The following is a 12,365-nucleotide window of genomic DNA, read 5'->3' as shown; positions in this document are numbered from 1 at the left end:
GAAAGAGAGAGAGAGAGAGAGAGAGAGAGAAAGAGAGAAAGAAAGAGAGAGAGAGAAAGAGAAAGAAAAAGAGAGAGAAAAAGAGAGAAAGAGAGGAAGAGGAAGAGGAAGAGGAAGAGGAAGAGGAAGAGGAAGAGGAAGAGGAAGAGGAAGAGGAAGAGGAAGAGGAAGAGGAAGAGGAAGAAAGAACAACAAAGCAAAGATGAGAGATGTAAAATATATCAATTTGATAATGTTTGACTGATAATACTATTTATAACGAAAAATCTTCATTGTTTAATAATAGTTTTTCTAACTTAAGGCCATACAAACTCTGTCTTCTTCAGCAAACTTAGTTTTTTAATCCAAACATTTTCAAGGGAAGAGTATTTAACCTTTAGGAGAATCAATTACTGAAATTAGAAAATGAGAAGCAAGAAGAAAAGTGTAGCAACCAGGTATATGTCAAACCAGCTTCCCATGGCTTTTAATTCATTTTCCTTCCTCTGACACGTATACCACTTTGGGGGACTAGAGAAGTTTTGGAGCTAAGGCCTGGGCTTGTAGACTGGAAGAGTGAACTAGGATGTAGTTGGAATCAACTCAGTACTGTGCAGGTTGGAGCTTACTTTCCCCTCCTTCCACCTGTCCCTCTACCGGAAATCTCTCTTGCTTCTTCAGCTTTCACTGCAAGACCTCCAATTTAGACTAGGAGAAATGGTCTTCATTTCTGTAGCACAGGCAAAGTAGACACTGATGCTTATCTGGCTAACACCCATTAAGAAAATGTTTCTGTATTAGCTTTCCTAATCTTATTAAGACTTTCAGGCATCAGATAAGCAATTCTTTCAGTAGCTTGATTTTCCCCTCAAAACAACAATTTTGTTTACGAGTAATATTTTTACAAGTAATACTTGTAAACAAATGTAATACAGTTACTGAAAGTTTATTTTTTATGTAGTTGTTAAATCTTAGAGAATATATATATCCATTGCATTTTGTAGAAAGGCCTTGAATTGTTTTAGTTTATTGTACACAGAAGTCGCCAAATATTTTTCCTCTCTCATATCTTTAATAGCTATGGAAACGTAACACACACATACACTAAAAAAAAGAGCTTCCTAATTGTTTGGGATTCATTTTAGCAAAACAGAGAGAAATAATGAAAAACTGACTAAATTTGATCATTACTGAGATAGCAATCTAGGGTTATCAAGACAGGGAGTAAATAAGAAGTGAACTTGCTATCTAAAAATAAGTTCAATGCAAAAATGGTACATAAACAATGTTAAAAAAAAAAAAAAAGAAACAAACAAATCTTGTTGCTACTGTCACAGATAATACATAGTCTTTACACTAAACCCTCTCCTCTAGCCTTTGAAAAAAGTAAACCCAAGAATTAAGGCTATTGTTGTGAGTATGTTTAAAATACTTTTATGCCTTAGGTAGATACGCTAAGAGTATAAAAGATCCATATCAAAGTTTCTATTGTACATCTAGTTTGGATGTAGCAAATGCAAGCTTGAAAACTGTTAAAGAATTTTAATGCTCTGTTTTATGGTTACATAAATAGTGGTTGTTGATTTACAACTTTTCAAAAAACAGCTTTCATTCTAAGAAAAATATAGATGTCATAAGTATGAATAACTGAGGTAAACCCTAAACATGTATTTATTCATTTATAAGGATAGCTTTCAAACTGCAGGCACAATTGTAGATTTCTTGCTGGTTATTCATTTCACAATCATGGTTACATTGCCCAGTGAGTATATGCATCTGTCTTCAGTATCTATGTTGGAATTACATTTCATAAGAACAATAAATATATTCTAGGCAGCACTTTGGGGGACAATTATTATAGTACTCACAGAGTTAAAATTATTCAGCTTTTGCCCTACTGTGTTCTTTCATTACCTAAGCAGTACTAATTATGATCATTTAGAAGCTGCTGAAAGCACAGTATCAATAGAATACCCTATAATTGTCATATAATGTATGAAAAATTATAGCTTACAAGGATATGAATATATTCTGTATGTTTTTTTTTTTTCCATTTATTGTTTGACTGATGATCTTAGGAATGATAGCCTATAAAATATAAATATTTTAAGTAAATATGGTCCAAATGAGAATAGGGGGTAGGTGGTAGCATCTGATTTTAAATCTTGAAACGGAATTTTTAATTTCTGTCTGGCCTTACGCTAAGACTTCAGAATGAACAGAGATAGTACCTCAGGATTTTCAAAAGCTTTAAGAGTCCTATTTTATCATGGCTGTTATTAGAATTCTATTCCGTCCTCCAGGACAGAACTGTAGCACAATTCAGCGCTATAATTATGGAGTTACAACTTTATGGTCACAACTTTAAAATTAAGCAACTTGCTTTGTTTTCTAGTAATATCAGGGATTCAATGTTTCTGTTCAGAATATCTTCTTCAAAATCACACACAAAAAAAAATGTCTGGGTATAACAGAAGGCATGTTATGAGAATTTATAAATAGATCTCTTCTGTTCATTTAAAAGTAGAAAAAGAAATTATGCAGCCAACTGTTGATCATCTACCACAAAATTCACTTGTCTTACACAATATTTACACAGAACATTCATTAGAACTTCTATGTGATTAAAATTCAAGGTCTTTTTTTTTTTTTTTTTTTTTTAAGTTACATTTGATTTTTAAAGGCATTTTTTCTTGCCAGTAGTCATTCTATTTCCTCTTTCTTAGATCCTAATGATCTAGTACAGAAAATAGCACTCAGCTCAGGTCTCTTTCAAAATGACAAATCATTCCCATTTATGAGAATGGAACAGAGGCACTTTGTTCTTATCAAAATGGCAACTACCTCTATGGTGCCCTAGCTGAAGTAATCCTGTAGTACTTCTAAAGTCTGGCCATGGCATTCAGGATGAAAATGGACAAGTCCTCATGAGTTTTTCCATAAGCAGTGATTTTATGAAACAGCCCTTGAAAACAGGTAAGCATTATTACTGAAAATAATTATGCTTTTTCCATTTTTTTGTTGTTGTCTACCTATCAAATGAGACAGATGACTAATACCACCATCATGGCAAAACAACAAAGCCATACACTTTAAATTATTTAAATTCTACTCTTTAACTACAGACACAATTATGTGCTTAGCCTGCTTACCAAACTATAATAAAAGACAATTAATTTTGCATACATTCAACATATATTCTCCTATATACCCTATCTTGTGGTCTTTAAACTTAACTCTGCATTTCCTGAACTGAGTTAAACAAGCTGAGGATATTACACATTCCTATAGTGTTTTTGAAATGTGTTTGCAATATATATTCTCAGTGTTGATTCCACTCCATTTTAATTGCATAAATAATAAAACTCTTTATATGCACTTTCTCACTTTCTTAAAAAAAAAAAAAAAAAAGAATAAATCACTGTGTTACAAAGCTGTCTATTTCTCATCTTTTGCAAGTTAATTCCTGATTTTGCAATGCACATGATGAACTAGCCAAATATTTTATACTCAAAAATACTGATATACTGACACGTACCTTGACTTTTTCTAAGTGATCCTGCAGAGAGTCAATTAGCAGATCCCCCACTGGCTGCCAGGATCCCTTGAACACTTCAGCCTGGCGTAGTTTCAGGTCCAGTTCATCCATTGCCTCTTGAAGGCCCTGCAGTCTTTCAAGAGCATCATCTATCTTCTTTTGCCAATCAGCAGAATGTAGATTCAGCTTATCCCACTCGGTTTTGACCTCGTCTGCTTGCCTTCGGAGAAGTTTAGTGACATTCTGGGCCCTTTCCTCAGGTGATAGTTCTAAATGTGAAAATTGAGAGGCTTTTAATACATATTCTGACTTGGAAGAAAAATAATTGCTATCTGGGTAAGTCTAAGGAATCCAAAGCTCACTAAGAAACTATTCATAAGCAATGTCATATTTTTTATATGTCTTTATTTCATATGTGCTCATTTGTGAACCTCTCAAATTTAAATCTTTCCATAACACTGATCAACAAAACATGCATTTAAGTATGTAATAGCATTTTAAAGCTTTTAGCTGCACCTTGCTGTATCCTGATTCAACAAAATAGTTCTGCACATATGTAAGTATTAATCACTGTGAATCACTGCAGCTGAGTGGAATTTAGAGCTTTGCTGTACTGGTTTCTCTTGATCTGTTTCATATATGACATATACTTTCTAAACAAATGGTTTAGTTCTGTAATAGACTACAAGCTGAATTCTAGGATAAATTGCAGCTTTCAAACCTCAAATACAGTTATACATAAGTCCAGAAAGTTTAAAGCCGCTTTTTCAACATATACTTATAAATATGCATGTCTGTTTAGTTCCACAGTGTTCAAAAGGATCACTAAGGGTTTCTTTCATCTATATTTTTAGCTCAGTTTCTGAATACTGAGATTCAACTTGAATTGTAAAAGGAATGCTCTCACAGTGGCTGGCAGAATTTATTTAATCATCGTTGATCATCACTGCTCTTTCCAGCAGTGTGCTATTACAGCTCTTTCCTCAATTACCTCTTGGTTCTGGATAGAGCTTCTCCAATCCCTCCACAGGTTGCTCTGCCAGGAAGATTCTCACAGTCTCGAGTGCACTCATGATAACAGGTTCTTTTGTTTTCAGCTCCCTCTTGAAAGTCTGTGAGATGAAACAATAATATTGTAAATGGATATATAATGAAATACTGAGTGCTACCCCTTTCTTTTGTCAGTTTAAAAACAAAACTTCCCAAACCAGCTTCCATGTGTACAAGAAGCTGCCAAAAATGATTTAAAGACAATAATTTTTGGCTTTTGCTTAGCCTGAAATCAAATTGTATTCAAAATGTATTGGCAGCATGTTACACAGTACCCAAAGTTGCTGATCAAGTTGTTCACTGTGAGATGAACCCCTTTTTTGTTAACATGAGTCAACACCAAAATTTAACTGCAAGGAACAAAGCCTTGTCTGGCTCTGTATCAGAGAGCACAAGCTTAGCCTAATGCTTCCCAAAAGCAAGATTTCCAAGAATGTGAAGGAAAATCCAATGTACCTTACAGCTAGTGCTTTGCTACAGCTGATAAAAACTGTTATATCATAAGGAGAAAAAAAAAACAAAAACAAAAACAAAAAACCACCACTATAGATATTGCCATGCTAACATCTAATTAGTAGCAAAAAACAAGTATTGCAAATCTCTCTTCTAGTAGCACTGTAGAACTACTCTTCCAAAATTACATGAACTGAGGAGATTTCTGAAAAGTAGAATCAAGGCCATGGTGAAATTTCAGAAATACAGTCTAATTTAGATGTAGGCATGCACAAGTGTAAATTAAAGAACAGAAAGTAGTCTTTATGAAGTAGTTAATTCCTAATTCCTTTAATCAGTATTTATTACCAGTTACCATATTTTTATGTTTAAATGTGGTTAATTCAGCTCATTGTTCAGATCAGCTCTCTCCCTTTTTCATCTTTTCTTTTCTTAACATACTTTCCAGCACCTGCCTCCCTTATTGTCTTTTTCTTTCTCCTTCCTACTTGCATTTCCCCTTCTCTAACAACAGCTCCTCCTCCCCTCTCTCTTCTATTCCCTGATTTTAAAATGACCATCAGTAAGATTGTCAAACTTGGTATTTGAAGTCTCAGCATGCTGAAGATACACATCTTGGTATTATTTAAAATCTGTGTTGGCAGGTGAAGACAGTTTCATACTATTTCACACCAGTAGTGATATTGAACTATTTCAGTACACACTTTTTTTTAAAATTTATTTATAAATTCTTTATTTTTTTTTCTTTTTTTTTCCCCTGAAAGAGAAATTATGATTCTATTAGTCTGAATCCAGAATGTTTGTTGCACTAAAATGCGTATGACAGCTGTACTGTGGGTTGCACGTTGTACGAGGTCTTTTGCATGCCATATAGGATGTTGTATTACCTAAATATTTTATTTCTTTTTTTTTTTCTCTTTATAAAACAATATAGAATGCATACTGTTTTTGACTGGCAGAGAGGTAAAACACACAGATAGTGTATTGTATCACACAACATAACACTGCAAAAAGGAGAGCCATATGCCACAAGAGGAAAAATTATATTTTACTCCAGGGATTATAAAATTCTTTTTATAACACTGGAGCTATATAGGCTTCTTCCATAAAAAAAAAATAAATAAAAAAATCACACAAGAAACTCAATTAAATTAAATATTAAACAATATTTGGGTTACTATGAACACTAATGGAAATTAAAAATTCAATATTAAAAAGTTCATTACATTTTGAATTATATTGAAATACCTAACAGAACTAATAATGAGAATCACACCTGCAGTTTATAATGTGAGCAGTCATAGGTAAAATATTCTTAACACATTTCAGGAACATAAACTTAAGCATATGACTACATTATTCTACTATAAATACTAAATAAAATTTTTATAAAGTGATCAAGTTTCGTAATTGTGAATCATGAAAATCACTTAGCAAAGTGTGCTTTCCTGAAGGAAACAATGCAGTCAGAAATGTCAATTTTGTATCATGGACATCAATGGAAGTGGGAACCTTTCACAGACTATCTGCATATCATAAAGGAGCCTATTGTTTGCTGAATAGCTGTGATAAATATTTTAAACAATGATGTTGACCCATAAGAATCAACACTTGGATTTTCACAAATAAAGAAGAGTACTGTATACTAACAAGAAAGTTACCATTGGACATTACTCTGCATATAAACTCATTAAGGTTGCTCCAGGGTTAAAACTGCTTTGCTTCTTAAGATATTTTTTAGATTTAGAATTTTCTGTAATACATACTTGACTCTTACACAAAGTGCAGTGGAAAGAGAAAGTATAATAAGCCCTTTCCAAGCCTCCAAACAAGGAAAGACTATTTATTGTTTCCACTAGCCTTTGTGCTCATCTCACATTAAATAAAGCCTTCTGTCACACTAGAGTGTGGCAGGTCTGCAGCTCAAGCAAGCCAGTAGGTAGCATAGCTTAAAATGTTCCCCTGTGCACTGTGTGCTTTGCTCTCATTAGGTAATGTTGAAAGTGATGTCCATAGTCATATTGTTCTTGTTTTCTTTTTTTTCTTCAAAATTACAGTTTTATGCCAGATAAAAGATACAATATGCTTTATGTATTATTTTTCAGAAATGATTATGTCCAAAACCAGTCAAACAGAAGGCACATGCAAAAAGGTCTGTTTCTGTCCCACAGAGCAGAAAGGAGATGTAGATATTCTAGTAAGGGAACACAGAACTGCAACAACTCATAGGATATTTAAAAGTCAGAAATGCCTTTGAGCTACATATTTGGGAATGAGAAGTACTGATGTATGGTGTGCTGCTGCTGCAGTCAGGTCAGCCCTAGCCATTTACATGTACAAATGATGAGAAGGACAAAATATCTTCTTTCAGCCTGTACTGCTATTGCATAAAGACCACCATATCAACCAAATACACATGGTGACATTTCCAAAAGAAGGTTAAGAAGGTTATAGCCACATTCCTCCATCATCTCATGTGCAACAGAATAAAGACAACATAATCAGATATGCATACTGCATCCCATAAGGTCTGTGATCAGGTACATTCATATCCATCTTCCCAAAATGATAGAAAAATACTAATGGCAACTTTCTGACTCCATGAATTTTTGTATAACAGAGTCTCTTTTACTAAAGGAAAACAGTGAGCCCATGTGTTAAATGTTTTCCATCTTTTCCAATCTGGATTTTGGAGCTAGGGAATGGGATTATAGTCCATAAATCCAGTTTTAGAACGGCACATAGTGTGATGCTAAGATCTACTTATTATTCTCATTGCCTTCCCTAGTTTTGATCTGCAGATTTCTACCAAGTGAGTTAAAATGTATTTCAGGATAAGAAATTAAAAAAGGATAGAATGAAAAAAAAGATGAGACTGAAGCAATAGCACAGAACAGCATTAAAAATGATGAATTTTCACTTCATACTCTCCCATTCCAAAACATTCTTACTGTATGAAGCCAGCTTTTCTGATTAAATGTTTGTTGTAAAAGACATACACACTACCACTAAAAATCATAATTAGCAATAAATGACATTTTTTCTTCTTTTGGAAAAAAAAATAATCTATCTAAATCTCTGACAAATACATCTCTGTAATAAACAGACCATCATTGATAACAGAATTAGCGTAAATGAATGTCTAATTTACAGCTAATTATATCAGGCTAATTTCATTGAATTCCTGACCCTCTTCCACACTTTGTGGTGACTATAGAGGAAATCGAACATGCATAATGTATGACCTGCCAAAAAAACAAGTAAACTACTTTATTTAAACATCTCTATTTGTCATCAGCACTACAGCAGTAATGGCATTCTGTCCACCACTTTAATAATGCATATATTGATCAGCTTATCTCAGACCTCCACTACCATCCTCATAGATGTCCAGAAATCTCTTTGGTTGGAGAAACACAGATTGTTTAAATTGAAAGATGAAAATAGAATGGGAAGACACAGTTGTATTAAAACTAGCATTAATCTCTATGATTAGAAAAGCAGATGCTTTTGCTTTTAATGAATTTTAAGGAGAAAGAGTACAGTTAAATGAATTAAAGAGATTTCCCAATCAGAATGTTTTTTAAAAATGTGTTTGGACTTCAAATTTAAAACACAGACATCAACTGTACCACAAGAACAGGTTCATGTATCGAAGCAGGAATTATATTCCTCAGGCACATTTGCTACAGATTCCATGGAAAGGGTTTCCAGGGAATTGTTAATAATTAACTACTGTATTCATAAATGCTATTTATGCTGCTAATACAATCTCCACACGGAAGATGTGGCAACTCTTAAAAGAATTACCAAAAAACAGACTACCTGTGCAATGTCTAAATTACAGTCCAGGAAACTGAGATTAATAGTAACATGTACACAGTTATTAATACGATTTCGTTAAAACACAATCATGACTCATGAAAAAGCAAAGAAAACTGCAGGATAAATAAATGATAATATGATGAACAGTAGTATTTCAGATCACTGATTTTTAAAAAGAAAATAAAGAACACAACCAAACCTGCACATTCTAGGACTTTGGTATAGACACATTTTTCTTCAGATGCCAAAAATCAACAATGATCCACATATATATTAGTTCAAACAAATAGCACTTATGTGGGTGTATTGAGGATAAATTCCAAAGTGCCTTCTCTAAAAAGCACCTACATTTATTATGGAACAATGAATCTGACTGCCTGTATATCTTTTTTTTTCTCAGTAGAGTTCAAGCTCTCATCTGGCATAGATTCAAGCACTTGAAATTTTCATCTGAATCCTACTCTTAAAATTTTTAAAGCCAATCTTGGCAACTGGGAGCATTCAAATGATAAGAACAAACTTCTTTTTATCTCTGCTGTGAATATCTGAGGTATTCCAGATGGTCTTCTAAAAGATAGAGAGGTTAAATAAAAGTAATTTATTTATTTATTTATTTTAAGTTACATTCCTTAAGGAACAAAAACCAAACAAACAAAAATATATCAGCTTCTAATACATGTTTCCCTGCTGAGGCTTTTTTCTTCTTTCCAATGAAGATATTACCTGGGTTGTCTTCTAGTTTTAACTGGCAAAAACAATTCTTCACAGAAAGAAAGACATTGTATTGACATAGGAAGACCAAAGCTGGAAGTTTGGATTGAAGCAGGTAGAGACTTTGTTTACATTGAGGAAAACAACGTGAGCAATCAACAGACTCATGTAATCAGGTTCAAAATTTAACTACTCCCTTTCACACTAAGAGCTAAGGGTTTGGATTTTTTTTGGAGGGTTGGGTTTTTTATTGTTGTGGGTTTTTTGTTTGTTTTAATCAGCGGCCCAAAACTGTTGAAAAAACAGCTTTTCACCAGAACTGTGCTCCAGTTTTATGCTGGAGACTTTTACATTTGAGGTGTAAACCTTCTTAAAAGCATTTTTCTGATGTTCAGAAATGGACTAAGCTGTTCACTCAGAAAGACTCTTTGTATGTCTGCTTCTTTAAAGGAAAACTTTTACAGTAATAGAAAGCCCATACAGTTTAGGAAAATAAAAAATAATAATAATAAAAAAAAATAAAAGTAGAAAAACCCCAAGCTGCAAACACAGATTTTGTCAAAGACAATCTGAAGTCGGAAGAGTTCTGCAGAGATTGTTTTTCCCTCCTTCCCTGTAAGAGGTCTTTGAAGAGTAGACAGGGTGACCTAATTTCAAGGATTATATTTTGTTCTTTTTTTTCCCATAGAGTATCAGAGTACCTACAGCTAGAAAGGCCTCACATTAAACTACAGAAGTGCTACAGCATGGGAAAAGGAAAGAAATGTTATTTCTAAAAGGAACTAAAATGTTCTTGCTTTGATACAAAGAAATGACTGAGACATGATGACCAAAGATTTGTGTCCGTATGTATCTGCATGTGGGAGAGAAGATAATCAAAAAGGAGAAGTGAGAAGACCTATTTTGTAAAGTCACTTTGCACCTATTTATAGTACTTTACTTTTATGTAACTCTTCTTGTCCCTGAAAGTTTTAAGCACTTTGGCTGATTTGCGAGTGACAGTCACTTAGTCCATCACTGAAGTCTTGCCACCTTTATGATGAATTCTGAGAACCTTCTGAATACATATAACATTAAATTTTTATGAGAAGTAACTTCTCTAGCTGAAAAATTTATTTCTTTGCTCTAGGAGGAAAGGTAATGTTTTCAAATACTCAAATATGAATCAGATGACAAAAGTTTTATCGTGACAATTCTACAAAAGTTCTTTTTAAAGTCTCGCTTTAGCTCAAACATGATCTTTGGATAAAGGAATTGAGTTAATGTAGAGTAAAAACAACATCTATTTCGTTTATTGCATCCCAGTGACCTGGATAGTCTTTACAATTTTAAAACTACTTTATAGAAGCTGCTACAGCCAGCTGACTAGAACAGACTTCAGGCCTTTCATGTATCTTAAGTTTCAGAGAGGGAAAATTAAAAGAAGGGTGATGCTCCTTAAAGTCACAGATGTTTTAGCCTCACTGTTTCCATGATAATGTTTGAAGTCCCAAGTAAAGTTTATTGTATGAAAAATACACATCCCTTCTCTTTAGCATCTTTATCAATGATCAAGAGCAAGGAGTTGAGTACACCGCCAGTAAGTTTGCAGATGACACTAAGTTAGATGTGAGCGTTGATCTATTTGAGGGTAGGAGGGCTCTGCAGATGGAGATGGATAAACTGGACTGATGGACTGAGGCCAACTGTATGAAGTTCAACAATGCAAAATGGCAGGTTGTGCACTTGGGGCATGACAACCCCATGCAATGTTACAGGCTGGGGGAAGAGTCTTTGGAAAGCTGCCTGGCAGAAAGGGATCTGGGGGTATTGGTTGATAGCTGGCTGTATATAGGTAAGCGGTGTGCTCAGGTGGCCAAGAAGGCCAACAGCCTCCTCCTGGCTTGTATCAGAAATAGCATGGCCAACAGGACTAGGGAAGAGATTGTCTTCTGTACTTGGCTCTGGTGAGGCTGTACCTCAAATAACGTGTTTTGTGTTTTTTTTTTTTGTTTGTTTGTTTTTTTGTTTTTTTACCCTAGAGAAAAGGAGGCTCAGGGGAGACCTTATCACTGTCTACAACTACCTTAAGATTGTAGCAGGGTGAGAGTTGGTCTTTTCTTCCAAGCACCAAGTGATAGGGTAAGAGGCAATTGCCTCAAGTTCCACCAGGAGAGGTTTATGTTGGATATTAGGAAAAAATTCTTCACTGAAAGGATTGTGAGGAAATGGAACAGGCTGCCCAGGTAAGCTGTTGAGTCACCATCCCTGAAGGTATTCAAAAGACATGTAGATGTGGTGCTTAGGGACATAGGTTAGTGGTAGACTTGAAAGTACTAGGTTAACAGTTGGACTTGATTAGAGGTCTTTTCCAACCTGAGGGATTCTATGATTCTGTCCTACAGATCAACTCTCTAGAAGACAGACCTAGAAAATGGACCATGTTGCCACTACTCCCCATCAGTTCGCTACTGTGGGCAAAAGCCTATTTGCCTATGACAAAAGCCAAGCCTAGTTTTATATAAGATTTTGGGACTTTTCACAAACTCAGCTCTCCCAATAAGTTAAGGCATAAAGATATGTCACATTCTCTTTCTAAACTTGATCTTCTCAGTGTTTGCTCTCAACTGTACCCTTTGGGATGAGGTAGAACAATCATTTAGAGATATATCTATAGTACAGCTGTCTGATGAATGAGGAAAACACAGGTATTCCAGATCCAATTTCATTTTATAGAACCATTTTTAGATTTCTTCATGCAGCAATAAAAACAGAGATTTAGGAACTTCAGTAACAGTTCTTTTGTGACAAGTTTCACAAACGGTATTGT

General features: G+C 34.4%; 1 protein-coding gene across 11 annotated transcripts in view; it reads right to left on the bottom strand.

Annotated features, from left to right (window-relative positions):
* DMD (dystrophin) overlaps positions 1–12,365 on the bottom strand; it is a 958,404-nt gene that overhangs the window by 182,039 nt on the left and 764,000 nt on the right. For all 11 annotated transcript variants that reach the window (XM_032193124.1, XM_032193145.1, XM_032193154.1 and 8 more), the window contains 2 exons: positions 4,509–4,629; positions 3,518–3,786 (listed from right to left, as the gene is read on the bottom strand). In XM_032193124.1, the coding sequence (XP_032049015.1) occupies positions 3,518–3,786; positions 4,509–4,629 (390 nt within the window). The remainder of the gene's footprint in view (positions 1–3,517; positions 3,787–4,508; positions 4,630–12,365) is intronic.

This window comes from Aythya fuligula, chromosome 1, assembly GCF_009819795.1.
Source record: "Aythya fuligula isolate bAytFul2 chromosome 1, bAytFul2.pri, whole genome shotgun sequence".
NCBI classification, from domain to species: Eukaryota; Metazoa; Chordata; class Aves; order Anseriformes; family Anatidae; genus Aythya; species Aythya fuligula.
This window is presented reverse-complemented; position numbering and strand designations above follow the sequence as displayed.